Here is a 17569-nt window from a genome sequence, read left to right as displayed (position 1 = left end):
GAAACTCTAAGCACCGTCAGCTGCGTCTGCAGTATTACAGTCATCCACCGCCGAGGTCCGTCTCTGAGCAGACCTTCTGTTTGACGTATAGGTGAGAGGAAGGATTGCTGAATATTAGTCCTGCAGCTGCTCTGTTATCTGCTGGCCTCGGGGAGGGCCGGTCACACCCCAAACATGCCCTCTCCATGATTCATAAAGAATAAACTCATCTGGCCTGTCATCCGGCAGCTGCAGCTCTTCACGCCGCCCCATCAAGAGAGGACACTGTTCAAACTGTACGCTGAACATTTGTTTGCTATCAATCAACTGCAGCTCTGCACCGCGGTGGAACACATCGGGCCGGACTTGTGTTTTCACGCTGTAAGAAAGTCTCCTGGGAATCACAAGCATCCAGCTGAGCTGCAGCGTGGAAACAAACAAACAGTCTGTCAATGAGTATATTTGAGAGCTGCGACTGGGAAGAAGCTCTCAGTTTGAGTCAGTTTAGGGAAGCAGATGAAGGAAAGGTTTGGAGTCTTTAAATGTTTTGGTTCATTCACAATACGAAGATTCAGCACAACAGTCAAAAGGACAGTATTGTTGCTTCACAACTGAACTAAACAATCCTTCATTGTTTTTCTGTTGACAACATTATTTTTTCCCACCGAGAACGTCCTTCTCCTTTGACGATGGCAGAGGAGATGCAGCATATTTCCGTCTCTTCCGTATATCACTCACAGCTAATGATAAGGCTTCACACCAGTCAGGAGTTTCAAGAAGTTCTCCAAAAGTATTCCTTGACCCAAGAGTTTTGCCCTACTTCTAAGAAACTTGGGACGGTGTTACTGCTGTAGCAGATGTTTACACAAAGAACATTCACGGTTCCTAGAAGTCAATGGCGGGGACAAGTTTCCTCACAAAGAGAAAGTGGAGTGATGCAGGATACGATGATGCCCTGTAATTAGCCCAATGTGGGAAATATGTGACGCAGTAACACGCTTATAAACAACTCGCAGAGACAGTAGTGAAGATCGTTTGCCCACCAAACATCCCACAGGAATGTTTCAACTCTGTGGCTCAGTGGGAAACGCAGGTGGACGACCAATCCCAAGGTCGGAGGTTTGATGCCCCTTCTAGTCTTTTATATGAGTCCAAATGTCCATGGGCCTGGCGGCCGTCACCATTGGTGTGTGAGTGAATGGGCTCATGAGCATGTGGCTCGGTTCTGTTTGTATTTACTAACGTTTGGCGAGTCAGAGATGGGAAAAGGGCCCCGTAGTGTTTGTTAGTGGCCGTTCTGTGGGACGCTGCTAAGAGAAAAGATTTAATCCAATTGTTTAGAGTCGCCAAGCAGTAACCCAACAAAGCTTTATTATGATACGTGGTACGATTTGATAGAAAAGCCCAAAATATACTCAAGTTCGAACAAATACTCTGGAAGTAAAACTAAAACTGGACCGTACGTATAAATGTGGCTCATCAGGCAGCAACGGAAAACACTGCGGCGGCTTTATTGGGCCTTCAAGCATCCAGGTAGAATCAGCGTGACCTCAGATAACTGATGGGACCAGAGCGTTTATTTAAAGATGAGTCCCAGTCATCTGACATTACTGCGGTTCGTGTTCATGCTGGGCCTTTTTCTGTAAAGGGCTTCCTTCTATAAAGGGCTCATTATAGACGGGAGAGTGGCGATCTGGCCGTTAGTGAGATTCTCCTTCCGTCACCCTGGGGATTGGGTGCTGGTGTCGTCATCCACTGTTCACATTTTTGTGCCTCTGACTTCTGGCCTGCTGCCACAGCATATGACATAATGAATGAATGGAGTGAATTACGACCAGCCGTGAACAAGACGTCTTAAGTTTCGGGGGGAAAAATACTGTTGAAACACCCCGTCTGGCTCAATCTTCTCCAACCCGCCTTCTCCTGTAAAGCTGCTTCTGAGAAACACATGCAAAGCATCTTACACATTACTGCACTGCATCTTGAAGAACTACTACTAATTCCTTCAATCATCTTACTAGATCAGATCACCATACCTCTCAATCGAGATATCTCCCTTCACAAACTCAGACTACAGAACATTGTACGAACAAAAACGGTTGGTACGTCGTTGTCGGTACATCTGAATACAACATGGTGCAGATATATGGTTTTACCAGTCATCACTAAAAGACAAGGAAAGAGGAACATTAATTCACCTTTTAACAATATGTGCACTATTTGCACTGTTTCTTTTGAACTACAACTATGTGAAGAGTTACAGTGCAAAAATAAAAAATATATATAGGTTATATAACAGTATTTTTATTCCAATAAAGAAAAAACATTTAAGTGCTCTAAGTACTGGTAACTTAAATAACTGGAAATAAATAGGAATATTGGGGGGAAAAAAATACAGTTTGCTACAGACAACTATCGTTCACTTCAATTCAAAAAACAACAAAAAAACTTGTATATTGAACTGGTAAGCTGAATCTTTATAATTTCCTATTTATTTTTCTCCTTTTTTGACTCAAATTGGGTTTAAAATGATTTTGTTAGTGTTCAAGTACTGTGTATATAGCAGGAGTTAAACCAAATCAAATTCATCATGACAGAATAATAAATATAAAAGTGATCAATTGAAATCAATTTGCATTACTTTAGCAAATAACTTGCATTTAAAAAAAAGAAAGAAGCAGATGCAACACGTAAAAACAGCACAAACTGCGAATGAGGGAGTCGACAAAGATTCTTCTTTGGAAGAACAAATCTCAATTCACAAAGACATTAACATCATCAGCGTAAATCTTCACAGTCAAAAATCACATTCTCAATCTAACAAAATTAGCAGGTGTGGTATAAACACCTGATGCCATGTAGGGATAGTCTGGATAGTAGTGGTACAGGAAGACTGCGCTTCGGTCTGGACGTTTCAGGGTCATGGTTTCGATTTGTTCCGGGTCGCACTTTGTTCGTAAGGACAACATGTTTATTTGTGGCGCTATAGATCTGTGGAAGGATATTCTTGATAGACAAGTTGTTTTTCCGCTGGTGTTACCGTCTGGAGTCCTCGACTGTCAGAAAGGGTTAAATCTAACGCTGGACATGCTCATATTGCTCCCGACAGTGAGATTTTTATTTTCACTCTCTCGTCAGTGTATTCAACTAGTGAACCCGAAATGACCGCTCACCGGAGGTTTGTATTTGTATATGTGGAGCTCTGACGCGTTGGGAGTATTTCGTAAAACTAAACTAACGACAGTGGAACTAAAACAAGAACAGATTCACCAACAGCACGACACATTTCTCACCTCAAATGTTAAAGAAAAAAGGTTTTGCTGAATGTTTTTAGTAATAAAAATGCGACCGTATATTGACCAAGCCGCCCTTTGGTCTGGATTGAGCTCCAGGAGCAGACGGACCCCGAGTGAGGCTATTGCAGACGCCACCTAGTGGCCCCGCAGGGGGGTGATTTTGGGAAGCCAAACACGTATTTCCAGCACTTATATTTCTTATTATTTAAAATATCCCAGTTTGTTGACATCTTAGCGTGACGGAAACACCCGAAGAAAGATCCAGTTTGTAAACTTGATCTCAATTTTAAACTGGAAAAACGATAAACAATCAGTTTCACAACATTTCAGACTAATCTTGTGACTTAAAGACTCTTTCTTTGAGAAAGTCTGGCTTTTTTTTGGGGGGGGGGGGGGGAGCTCAACCGATCAACTGTTGATATTTTTGCTTTAGCTGAATCAACACCATCTTTGATATCCCAGAAACCCTTGCACAATTTGATGGCTGCAAATTCCAGATTTGGAAATGAGTGGAACTGATTGGTGGTGGTCTTATTTCCATGTATTGGTTTGATCTCAGTGCAGAAGTGACACAGTTAATGGGAAGTATATATTAAATATTTTAACTGAAAAGACAAAAGACAAAAAGGACAAAAATAAATAAATAAATCAGTCAATAATAAGAACAATACAATAAAATGCAGACCAGCAAGTGTCAAGCCTTATGCATGTTGTGTTTATATTACGAATCAATACAAATCAAATCTTCAGTCAATGTATAATAAAAATCTGGCTTTCACTGCCTGTAGCTCCAACAAGCAGTTCAGAATAATGTGTTTCCGCAGGTGAAGCCACCGGCACACAAACAAAGCTCTCCCAATAAATCCTAATTTAAGCCTTTAAAAAGTATTTTACAACCTGTGAATCAGCCTGTGAAGTTTTTATGAGCAGTGGCGACTGTGTGGGGTCAGGACGGGCCTACAGATCACCAGGTAAATGGAACAAGTGGCACTTTTGTGTTTCCCGGGATGACGAGCCCAACATGAGCCGGTGGGTTACCAGCCCGCCTCAGCTGGTGGTTATTTCCCACCGAGAGCTCAGAGTTGACAGACAGCTGGAATGTCAGAGAGCGACCGGCAGCCGTCTGACGCCTCCGACCGCCCGCCGACTCCAAAAAAGAGTCCCGGCTTTGGTATAAATAGCTTCATGCCAACAAGTCAAATAAGGAAGTTTAGAGCTGAGCTGGCGGAGCTAAATCTGTTCATTTACAGGCAGGGAAAGTGAGATGGACAGAAGCAGGAAATAATGACCCCCGAAGACGGAAGCATCACGGAGGCTGTGAGACCCAAACCCTCCATCACTCATATTTGGAAACAAATGCAATGACATACAGTACACACGCCACGCATATCACCGTTTGGTACGCAGCCTACCGGGTATAATTGCTCCAGTTAAAAATACCACAGATTCATCCTTAAGGGTAGAATCACTTCAGATACAAGATGAATGCAACCCCGTTAAAGAGCTTCACAGTTAAACTGCCCAATAGTGACCACGTAGGACCTTTTTCACTTTTTATGTATATATACTATACTCATTTCAGTCTACATCGTCTCAGCTCTGCTCCATTAGAAAGAGCTTTTTAGTACCGTAATGTCTGGACTATTAAGCGTACCTGAATATAAGCCACACCCACCAAAAAAAAAAAAGTAAGGCCGGAGTTACATAACCGGAACATATTTATCTGTGGCAGGAAGTTTGTTAAACCTTAAAAAGCCATAAATTAGCTGCGTCATTGTTTAAGCCGCAGGATTCAAAGAGTGTGAAAAAAGTAGCGGCTTATAGTCCAGAAATTACGGTAGTAACGCCGTTCATTATGAATATTAGCACTTTTTTTTTCTTCCACTAAAGATTATTTTGTCACTTTTCTCCATTAAACCTCCCATTATTAGTTTTCATGATTTCTTCTCAGAAACCACGAACTGAAAGAAAGAAAGAAGGAAAGAAAGAAGGAAAGAAGGAAAGAAGGAAAGAAGGAAAGAAGGAAAGAAGGAAAGAAAGAAAGAAAGAAAGAAAGAAAGAAAGAAAGAAAGAAAGAAAGAAAGAAAGGAGATGGATGAAGCACGTTGTGTTTGTACTTGTGACCAAGATGCAGATTCAATAACGTCTTACAACGGATTCATACATTTAAAAAAAAACTCCAAAAGACGAGACTTACAGACTTATATATTTCACATAGAGAGAAACTCCGATCTTAAAGCTACGGACACCCTGATTGTAAATAATTAAGTAACTCATGGAAACCAGCAGGATTCCTCCCGATAGTTCTGGAACACTGAGCTGTTACACAACGTACAAAGCGTCCGACAGACTCTTATCAGAAAAGGAAAATTACAAAGTGGAAATATTTTGTTAACCGACCGTACCATGATGAACCTCATGCAAAGTCAGCTCTGCCTCCCTGTAACTCTGCTCTGGTTAAAATCAAGGAGTTTCCTCCCATATTTGAATTAGAGAACAAATCAGTGCTATTGGGATCGACGCTTCAGTGTCTCCATCCATTCTGTCTGATTTGAACCCGGGTCAGCCGCTGGTCAGGACAGTGTAAACAACTCCTCTCATATGTGATCATCTTTCTTTTTTTTTTTTTTTTACGGGATCGTTCTTTTTTTGGTTGGTTAAAATAAGTAAAAGTATCAACTGATCTGGATACAAAACTCCTCCCAAGGTCCTCTGGGGTCATTCGGTCACTCATCAGGTCGGAGAAAGTGAAAGCTTTCAAAGAGGTTGTTAAAAAACAAACAACAAAATAACAGGAGAGCAGAACGAGCGCCACACGTCGGAAATTTATGTCACAAGAAGCCTGGAGAGAAGATTGGAAACAGACGCTGAAGAGGACGAGAGCGAGGAAACATGGAAATACAAACATTCTGGGGGGGGATGAGTGATTTATTGTGTGTGTGTGTGTGTGTGTGTGTGGGGGGGGGTTCCGTGGGGGGAAAAGTGGGGGCGTCGCCAAGCAACGTGTTACAACACTTCACTGCAGCTGATGGGGCCGAGCGGCACACAGCCCAGGTCCAGAGGGAAATAAGGGCGGATCATGGCTGGAGGTGTTTCTACTCATTAAAACGTTTAACAATAAAAAGCTCTTCCCAGGTCTGGTTGGTTTTTATAGTCGAGTCCACGTCTAAAACCACTAACCTCTCCACCTTCTCCTGGGTCAAACGTGCACCGTGTAGAATAAAAAGGCCTGCGGATTGTTTAACTCAGCCCCAGAAAGCATGTGGCACCGAGGACAAACAACATGAAGACAACAACTTGTCAACAAGACTAAATGCTGTTTGATTCGTCCTATGAAGAATAAAACACACAGAACTGAAGAGCAACGCTGGAGTGTCGCAGCCCTGAGATTAATCTCATTTACCAATGTTCATCAAGCTTAATTCTAATAAATAACAAATGCTGCTTTTCCACTAGTTCCTCCTCAGCCTCACACCATTTTTTTAAACCCGATCACAACAAATTCACCCACAGAATTAGACGCACCGAAATCAACCCCGTGGAGCAGCGACCATGTGCAGGCTTTTCTTTGTCTGGTGGCGACCAGAGGATTCAGGAGCTCGATGGAGCGACCCGCTACGAGTATCAGGACGTCTCCGAGCCGCGGAAACCACGGGTGTTTCGGATTAACTGGTTTCCCGGCTTCCTCGAGCGTCCCCTTTTCAAAGCAGGTGTTAAAAACCTAATGAAAATCCGTAGCTGTCCTGGCAAATCGCTGTTTAACTACATTTCCATTAAAGTTTAAAGTATCGTACCGTTGGTCTTATTTTAACATCAGCTGCTGCCAACAGCTGGTGGCAGAAGTCACCAGTTAACAAGGGCACCAGTGAAACCGAAACACCGGACAGTGACGCACGATTGTAACAATGCACATTTTGTAATATTATTAATAAGTATATAGAAATATATACTATTTACCGGGCTATTGAGCACACCTGGATATAAACCGCACCCGCTAAATTTAAAAAACAAAAAACTAAACATATTTAGGCCGCACTTGACTAAAAGCTGCAGGTGTCCACGTTGTAACAAGACAGGAAATTCACTGCGGGATTACGGAGAGAGAGAAATACACAATCACAGGGTTTCATCTCCATTGATAAAGTATTTTATCAGTTATTTGCTGATTGTGATTCTGAGGAGGAAGATTTCTCAGCCACGGACTCCAGCGTTTGGCTTTACGTGATGCACCTGAACGCATCACTCACGGCCGTCAGCTGCTGGAGTTCCGGACCACGGAAAGCAGCACAAGACGAGGTCACCAACAGCAGAAATATCACTTTTAGGGCAAGTTTTGGAGAAGCAGAGGCTCAAAACAGCAAGTATCTGCATGTGGAATTAGAATTTGCTGGCATGAAGCCCGTTAACCCATAAAAATCCATAAATTAGCCACGTCATTGTTCAAGGCGTGTGGAAAAAGTAGCGGCTTATAGTCATTTGATTATGATAATTTATCATTTGAGCGGATATCCAATGCATGTTTGCTGCATATCATGTCGGGGGTGATTACTTGCTCTGATGACTCCGCCCATGCCGTGGTGATACTATATTGTAATGGAAAACGACCGAGGCCGAGTCGAGTAAAGGCGAGGTGAGTCAAGTTGAGTAGGAACTAGTGGAAAGCCGCCAAAAGTAACCTTGATCACTCCCAGGTTCTGGCACTGACCTGCAGGACGGGGCTGTTGTCGAAGTTGTAGGCGCTGGGTCGTCCCTCCAGGGTGGAGAAGGCCACGTTTCCGCCGGTGAGCGGCGAGATGTCGCTGAAGTCGTCGGTGCAGAGCGCCTGCTGCTCGTCCTCCCCGGTGTAGATGAAGCCGTGGTTGGGCTTCTGGTAGGTCTTCTCGCAGGAGCCGCTGTAGTACTGGTAGGGCACCCAGGGGCCGCCCTCGCGCATCCGCTTGTAGATGGCGAAGCTCTCCGGCCGGCTGGTGTGGAACTTCAGTCGCACGTAGGTGATGTCGAAGGACTTACCTGTGGAGAGGGGAGAAGATTATAGTTATGGCGAATGGCAATGAGGCCCTGGCAGACAAAACTCTGGGTTTTCCCGTTTCCTCCCCAATTTCAAAAGCAGAGGTTTGAGGTTCACTGACGGCAGTAAATTGCAGTAAGTGTGAATCTGAGTGTGTCTTTCGTTGTCAGCCTGAACCTGTGATGGACTGAAGACCCGTTGTGTGTTCTGAGGTCAGCCATAGAACCTGGGAACCAGACGGCTCCAAAAACTCCTACTTCTCACAAGTGGGTTAGTTTCAGTTAAATTAATACCAAAAGAAGCCAACATTAGAGCAACATCCAAAAAAAAATAAAAAATTCAACAAAAACCTATATATTGTTCCATTAATCGTCCTACAAGGCTTCAGACGACATCCTTTCTAATAAATTGGACATCATGTACTTCATAATCCCAGATTGAGCTACTGGCAATTAAATGTAATTAAATGTAATTAAATGCAATTAAATAAATTTTGTTAAAAATCTGAAACCGACTTCAAAGAAGTCTCATTCAAAACCAATGAAAAACACAAAACTCAGCCAAAATAGAATAAATAAATAAACTAAGTACAAGATTAAAGGAAAAAAAAAAACCAAAAAGTCCAAAATTCAGGTGAACTCACAAGTACTCCCAAACGCCAACGCAAAATTAGTCCAAAATCCAGCCTCAAAGGCTAAAAGTACGAAACAAGAAACTGGTCAGAAACTCTGAATTTAATCTAGAATCAGGTCAGAAAACTTAAATCTTCAGATACACAAAACAAACGACAAACCCGAGTCTGAAACTAGGACCTACGAAGATCCGTCCACTGATTAAAATTCCGCAAAGGGGGCTGCACTGTTTTAAAAAGTGCACCTACTGTTACGAGGTTACCGGGTCAGTGGACCAGTCGCCCCGCTGGCCGAGCGATGCGGCGGCACATGACGGGAACATGAGGAGAACGCTGATGATCAGGTGTGTGCAGCCGGCTCAGACTGTCAGGTGATTCTCCTGGCATGAACTGGACCGGGGGGGTGGGGGTGTGGGTGGGGGTGTGGGGGGGTCGGGGCTTCAGGAACCCATCATAGTGATGAGGAGGAGGAGGAATGTGAAGAGCAGCTGGAGCATGCCGCAGCAGCAGGTTAGTCTTATAAAAACCACACATACTGTGTGTGTGTGTGTGTGTGTGTGTGTGTGTGTGTGTGTGTGTGTGTGTGTGGGCTGCCCTCGACATATTTCGGCGAGTCTGAGCAGGCCGCAGCGCAGCCGTCAGTCAGCGTACGAGGGCTCGCCGCCATGTTTGGGCCAGGCGGCGGGGGGTACGGCTGTTTGCTCAGCCAAAGAATCTGCTCTGTAAACAGTGTGCTGACAGGGGCCCCGGCCCCCAGGCCCCTCTGTGTGGACGGCAAATAAAGGTGAAGCAGCTGATAGGACTCAAGTCCACAAAGGCTGCACTTTATTACAGGAAACAATGAAGCGACTGCAAACATGCCGACTTCCTCCTCCGAGGCCGAGGCCGGGTGAGGGTGAGGGGCTGCGAGAGCTCCGCCGACTGCCGGGACCTCCAGTGACCGCCTGAACCCGGCGGGTCAAGGTTAATAAGAAGCCCGCGGCTCTAAACCGAAGGGTAAATGCTCAGTTAAAGCAGCATGCAAGGACAGTCAAAGAACCGAAGAGCACAATTTAGATTTATGATCTGTTCTTGTCCACGAATCACCTGCTGCGACCGTCGCCGTATATTCAAACTGGACGCTTTAACGGGTTAAAAAGACGTAAAACACAAGCCCAAAAGTGGACTGAAATTAGTACAAATATGAGTCCAACTCGGGAGAAACTCGTCAAAAAACTACTAAAATCTGGTCAACATCGAGCCGGAGATATATCATATATCAAGTTCAAATAGTCTCAGATAGGGACGCACCGAGCCACCTTTATTCACGTCCGATCCAATCCCGATACCTCAATTTGGATATCTGCCGATACCAGAGCTCTGTTTGCTTTAACATTATCATTATTGTTGATTTTATATGAAAGACTCCACGTCTTCAAAAAAACTGTTTTTATACCCGGTCATGCTGCCGGTTTCAAAAACCTCATTGGTTGCAGCATGTGTCCCACCCAAACATCTGCTCTGTGATGAATAGCTGATTTAAGTAGAACTTTAAAGACAGAGGAGAAGATCAACACAATAGAGTCATTTATCGATGACATCATCAGTGTTGCATGTGGTGCAGAACAAACGGCTGAAGTGGAGCCGCTACGTGTTTGGTTCGGGCACATCTGCAGGATGAGACGGCTCGTTTCCACCGCGCATCGTTTTTCAAAAGCTTGTCAGAAATGGAAAGTTTTGTTTTTTTCCCCTCGAAAGAGTGACGTTCTTCTCACACGGTTCACTGGAGAGATTCAACGAAGCGTTCGATCTACAGCACTTTGTTTTTAGTGGAGACGCACAGCAGAACGGCAGGTCTGCACATATATCAGGTTTATTTACGCTGATCTCTATAAGATGTGACCTAAAGGAAAAATCTAATAAGCAACAATATTTAGACGGTTCGTTTTACTTTTGTTCCATTTGACTGATGCTACATGTACATTTTAATCCATGTTGAATAATGACGGCAGCAGATGAAATGGCTGCTTGCGCTTACTAAACTTAGAAAACGCTGCTTAGTTTCACACTAGTTTAAAGATTTAAGTTCAAACTGGTTTCTAACTTGGACTGAATTTACACCGACTTCAGAGCTTGAAATAAATTCATGCTGGTTCTGGACGACTTCGGTATTGTGGTCAGACTTTCTCCCGATTCTTCTTTGAAAAGTGCTTGATCTGTTTTCAGGCTGGTTATTAGGTCCTGTTTACACTGGTTTCAGGCTGGTTATTAGGTCCTGTTTACACTGGTTTCAGGCTAGTTATTAAAATGTTTACACTGGTTTCAGGCTGGTTATTAGGTCCTGTTTACACTGGTTTCAGGCTAGTTATTAAAATGTTTACACTGGTTTCAGGCTGGTTATTAAATTGTTTACACTGGTTTCAGGCTAGTTATTAAAATGTTTACACTGGTTTCAGGCTGGTTATTAAATTGTTTACACTGGTTTCAGGCTGGTTATTAAACTGTTTACACTGGTTTCAGGCTGGTTATTAAATTGTTTACACTGGTTTCAGGCTGGTTATTAAATTGTTTACACTGGTTTCAGGCTGGTTATTAAACTGTTTACACTGGTTTCAGGCTGGTTATTAAACTGTTTACACTGGTTTCAGGCTGGTTATTAGATTGTTTACACTGGTTTCAGGCTGGTTATTAAACTGTTTACACTGGTTTCAGGCTGGTTATTAAACTGTTTACACTGGTTTCAGGCTGGTTATTAAATTGTTTACACTGGTTTCAGGCTGGTTATTAAATTGTTTACACTGGTTTCAGGCTGGTTATTAGATTGTTTACACTGGTTTCAGGCTGGTTATTAGATTGTTTACACTGGTTTTTAGCTGATATTTGAAATGATCAGACTGTGGGTTTTTCTTAACAGTCGTAGTTCTTGGACTGGTATCGGAGTGGTTTTTTTAATCATGTTTGGGCTGCTGAATACTTTGTCTTTTTGTACTGTATTTGGATCAGTTCCTAAGTGGAAGCACTGGCTTATTAATCACTTAACTGCCTTCAAGGCAACACTGAACCCGCTTCTGAACCGTGGTATCCACAGTTCCAATGATGTTCTGAAGACATTTCAGGAGTACAGTGATCTCAGACTTTAGATATATTGGAGAGGAAAAGGTGAGTTTCAAAGTAACATCAGTAGAGTTTTAAGTTGTTTATCAGGTCTTCAGCATGAAGGAGCATTGAGACGGATGCTCTTGATGGATCCAACGCCTGGCTTTGGAATCAGGACGATGCCCACACAGAATCCTGAACACAAATCAATCTCTTCGCCGGGTTCGTGTTCCGTGTTCCAGAACAAAACAAGAGCTCAAACGGAGAAGTCGTCCCACCCAGAGCGGACTGAGCAGGAAATCCCACTCCGGGTCCGATTCAGACGGATCCAACGACGCCCGCCTCCGCTGTGTTGGAGGTGAGAGTGCAGCTTTTATGGAAAGAGGATGAAACAAGTTCGCCGCTTGACGCACTCGCTGGAAACCTTCCCACAAACTCAAGGGCCTGAAAGGGTTTCAGAAAGTGGTTCACATGAGTTTTTAGAATAAAGGGGCGCTTTAAGAGCAGTTTTATTCTAATGTGACGGGGAACATCTGCGGATCCTCTCTGGACTCACATCAAAGTCCCGACGTGGAGCTTTTCATGAAGAGGTGACGGAGAGGAGACGGACACCGGCCGACGTCTCTCCAACAACAAAAAAAACCAAAACGCCTCCACATCCTCACAAACGGGACAAAAAGCGTCTGTTAGCGCGGCAATCAGGGAGATAAAAGAGGAGCGAGTCCAGGTGGCAGACCCCAGAGGAGGAGCGGGTCGGAGCGCCAGGGACACAGGAAGTGGAGCTGCAGGCAGACGACAATGGACAGTCTGGATCCGTCCTCTCTAAAATAGCACTCAGACCCTCTTCGGTTCATTCCTCACTCGTCACGCTCTCGCCCCTCTGGGGGTTGAAATGAACAGACAAACAAAAAAAACATTCAAACGTTCTTATATTTTAATTTTGGGTAAAATTAAAAGGCTGGACATAATTCAGTCATAAGTAATAATAATAAAGAATAAACCTGAGACAAAAGTTTCGTCTTTGAAGTTTAATAGAAAAATTTACATTTTGAAGGTTAATTTGTATATATGTTTATCATACTAATCAGTATTTTTGTTTTTAACTTTATAAGAAATAAATGTGTTTCTAATATAATTATGCAATTTGTTTTCTATTCCAGAGCGGAATAAAATCTTTATTTGCAAAGTCCTCAAACTTTTTTTTAATGCTGTTTACCAACGTTGTTGAATTCTACTTTTATTGGTATTTTTTTATGCTTCTCACCTGTAACACTAAGAGATTTAAAAGTGTTACAATTAAATTTATTTTTATTATTATTATCAATCATATTATTATTAATTATATTGTTTTGACTAAACAAAATATATTTCTTATATGTTTGCTGTTTTTCAAAATAATTATTAATGATGTTTCACTTTATGTTGGATTATTTCTATTTCCAGGACTGATGAAGTGAGCGACTGATCGGCTCCGAGGTCTGAAGGAATTCTGCCTCTTTCTCCAGAACAATCGCTGTATTGACCAGAGGAAGAATTTTACAGTCCAGAGCGCAAACAAAGGCCACGCTGTGCACATTAATGTCCTTGTCCCGTCTGACGACGGAACAAAAACACTCACACAGCAGCAAGAAAGCAGCTGAGTCCCAGTGCCACCGGCAGTGAGCACTTCACCAACTGAGGACTGTTTATGGACTGTGGTGCCACAGTCAATGGACAGAGCTCGTTTTAAGCTTTCGTTCGAAGCTCCGCCAAAACATGGACGAACCACAAGACCTGCCGAGTGTCATCAGCCCAGAATGTTTTCTGTTGATCAGTTATTAGTCACCAAAACAACCTTAAGTTCAGCATGGGAGTGTTCCAATGGGCTTCAGGGGCCGTAAACACAAGAACGGCGGTTCACATAAACGCACCGTTTTTGGCCGATCATCCACCCGAGGCGGCGTTCAGAAGCACGAAAAACGGTTTGTTTTTTTAACAGAGGTCTCAGAGTGGGGAGATCATAAAACCCCGGCTCAGCTTTGAGGTGTGGACGGCAAAGACGGTTTTCTATAGAAAAATGATGACACAATCGCTGCCAGTTTTTCCAAGTTTTTTGTGTTGCATTTGATCGTTCCTTCATTCCTTGTGGGTTTCCGTAGTTGCTGTTGCACTTTAAACCTGAGTTAAAGCTTGAATTTGTTGAATGACTGAGCCTCATTTACTTTTTTTGTGGGGGATTGTTTATAAGCATTTTAGCTCTGAGGACAATCACAGCAATAAAGTTGCACTTTTGACAATATATCCGATGTCTGCTGTCATTCTTAAGTGCATTGAAAAAAGTCGAAAATCGAAACTCCAATTTTTCTTTAAAAATTCAGATATTTTCTTTTTAAAGGCCAAATCACTCAACCCTATGGACACGAGTGTGGCAGACCACTACCTCCTCTCAGAGACATTTACACTGCCGGACTAAAACTCAGTTTCCAGCACCGAGCAGCTAAAGCTTTCTGCATTCTGTTCCTTCTGTTTCAGCTGCTGTGGACTCTGGCGGCGTCTCCACGCTGCGATCCTGCTCCATGGTGCGCTCAGAGAGTGTGGAGGAGCAATGAAAGAGCTGGTTGTTGTGTTTTATTACGAGAGGGAAGCAGCACTTTAATAAAGTCCGGATTAATCACGGCAGAGGCAAAGAGCTATCGTTAAGACCCTGGTGAACAAAACCCCGCCATCGACAAACAAACCCTGACATCCACAATTAGCTGGTTTGGCTTTAAGCAAAGCTAACCCGCCTATTGTGGAGCGCTGACCCCGCCAGCCTCTCCTCAGGGGGCCCCGGAGTCACGTCCAAGCATGAAAGGAGCTCCGGGCCCTTCGGAGGCGGGGGAGGAAGGAGCTTTTCTTTCTCCGGGCCGGGGAGGGGTGAGACCGGAGAGGGGGGTTGGGGGTGATGGGAGGGGTGACAGAGTGACACGGTGACGGCAGGACTGAACTGGCTGGAATGTGCTTCCGCCGGGCAGAGTGACGCCGCGAGGAGGGATGGACAGAAGAAGAAAGAATTCACAGAGGAGAGGACACCGTCTGAATCCGACGGGGGAGGAAGACGGGGGGGGGGGCGGGGGGCTGATGGGAGTTTTTCCTTCCCAGATATGGAAGACATGACGAGCCGCTGAGCAGAAATGGCTGCCAAGCGGGGGATTCTCCTCCTGGAGGGGAGGGCCGAGCTCGACCTAAGTGCCAACGAGCAACAACAAAGTCCCGCAGCAGCCCGTGACCTCTGACCTGCATCCCTGCGCACAGACTGATCAGGAAATAACGGGGCCCCTCGGGCCCAGACATGTGGAAGAGCCCCCAAAGACCAAGACTCGGACTAATAAAGTTTGAAAATAAAACCATCTGTGGTGGTTTTGTGTCTCTTTTCTTGTTTGAGAACTGAAAGTGCAGGAGGACCCTATTGAATTTCCACAAATTAGCATTAGTTTTTATTTCTTATTGTATTCTTCGCCAAAATAAAACACGTTTTTGTGAGCCTTAACATACAGAGCTTTTTGTGAAACTTCGCACAGTCTTCGGGTCCGGTGAAATATAAGATAATTGAATTTATTTCAGTTGAAATCTGTTTTGTCATGCGCACCTCAAACAAAATGTAGTGGCATTATTTAAGATTTTTTTAAATGTATAAAACTCGTGTCACCCTCCGACGCCACGCTGAAGTCGTTCAACCGCGGTCAGACAGTCATAAAAGGTGCCGTACCACCTGCGGTTGTTCCAACCAATGAAATCAAGGGACCAAACGGTAAGGAATAACATTTAACAAGTGAGAAACTTTTGTATGTATACTCTCTGTATATGTAATGTTATAGTCTGGTCGACGCCCACATACAGGACTAGATTTCCCACAAAGCGAATCGTTGTCGTTATAGTTTATTGTAATTTGTTAAAAAATAAAATGAAGTTCAAATATTTTTGTTTCATGCCAAAAGAGAGGTAAAAAGATGCATAATTCATACGGCAAGGATTAAAAGTTACGCATGTAATGGAATAAATGAAAGTTTTCAAATAAATTAATGTGATTTTTTTGTTTGTTTTCTGACGCCAGACTTGTTAAAACAATACATGGTGTTATGATTTAATAGTTTTTCAGTTTAAAGACAAACTAAATCATTATATTGTCTTGATTTTAGATTAGATTAGATTAAATTGTCAGTTTATATCCATCTCTGTCCAACAGCTAGCTAACAAGCTATTAGCTAGCAGCAAAATTTAAAAAAAACTCGGAGACTGAACGCGACAGCGACTTTCTACTTCCATCTAATACTACTGAGCTCATATATATTGTAATAAAAATCCTTTTGATTTACTTTTAACTCGCCCCCCCCCCCCCCCTTTGACTCCTCCCACAACTAGGCGGCTCTGCTCTGGCACATGGCACCACGAGAGGAAGTCCTTCCTCCTCTTCCTAAGATGGGCATGTGTGGGCGGAGCCAGTCCAGCTCACACAGACACAGCAGATTCTGAATGCAGCTTCTGTGATCCAACATTCAAAAGGAGGAAAATCAAGGAAAAGCTGGATTTGGGCCAATCAACTTGGAATAAAATGTTTGATCATGTGAAAGTTTTAAAAAGCTCAATAATATGAGTTCTTTAAGGAGAAACACGTTCACACACCTCAGAGTTTCTCAGTGTGACGACGGTTTGGATCAGCGGCAGATGTTTGTCGTCCCACCCAGAGGGAGCAGATTTTAAGGAGGAGGCGTCCATGAGGAGGACAGATTACGGGGGAGGGAGGGGAAGAAAAAAAAAGTGGCTCCTGACAGGAAGTGAGGAGTTGTGCTCAGAACGAAGGGGGGTGTTCAGCCATTAATCTGACAGGAATGAGAGGGAAACACTTGAGTACAACCCGAACCCCAGAAATGTGAGGACAAAGTGTCAAATGGAAATGATAGAAACATTTTGAGTCTCCACTCAACTGATAGTACAAAGATAATAAATGTATTGAACCTGACACAGTAATCTTCACTCTCTACCAACTTGGAAATGCAAAGAGCTTAAAATTTAAAAAAAAGAAAAACCCATCAGGTTTAGTGTTTTACTACAGTTTTCTGGAAATCTAATTTTATTTTGACATCTCGCAGGAGAGGAGCCAGGGTGGAAACACTCGACTACAATATTGGAGGCGTGTTTTTCAGAACTGTCCTTTGCGTTAACATAATCCTCACAATCTCTCAAAACTCTTTACTACAGATGATGAATTCCTAAAACTTCACACAGTGTCGCGACTGTATCTTCACTTGTCTCAACCGTTCCAAAACATTCTTTTGTGTCCCTGCACACCAATACACCCTCGTCCACGGTGGACAGGTCACATTCAGCTCAGAAACACCGTTCAACCTGAAGGCAGGTGTTTGAACTGTGGTTAGAAACTGTAGTGAAGCTCTCACACGCTCAGTGGGGAACAAGCAAACCAAATATGTGACTGTGAATGTAAAGATCCTTCAGGTCTGAGCAGTGAAGTCGTGTCGTGATGCTGCTGCAGGTCAGTGAGCTCCACGGGAAACCGAAGTCTGCAGAGTTATTATCGTGTTTCAAAAAAAAAAAACAAGAAAG

General features: G+C 43.5%; 1 protein-coding gene across 1 annotated transcript in view; it reads right to left on the bottom strand.

Annotated features, from left to right (window-relative positions):
- Positions 1 to 17569, bottom strand: part of lamc1 (laminin, gamma 1) — a 70414-nt gene that overhangs the window by 22930 nt on the left and 29915 nt on the right. Inside the window, exon 2 of the mRNA XM_080461023.1 lies at positions 7981 to 8285. Coding sequence (XP_080317149.1) covers positions 7981 to 8285 — 305 coding nt within the window. The remainder of the gene's footprint in view (positions 1 to 7980; positions 8286 to 17569) is intronic.

This window comes from Lipophrys pholis (genome assembly GCF_963383615.2).
Source record: "Lipophrys pholis genome assembly, chromosome: 1".
Taxonomy (NCBI): domain Eukaryota; kingdom Metazoa; phylum Chordata; class Actinopteri; order Blenniiformes; family Blenniidae; genus Lipophrys; species Lipophrys pholis.
This window is presented reverse-complemented; position numbering and strand designations above follow the sequence as displayed.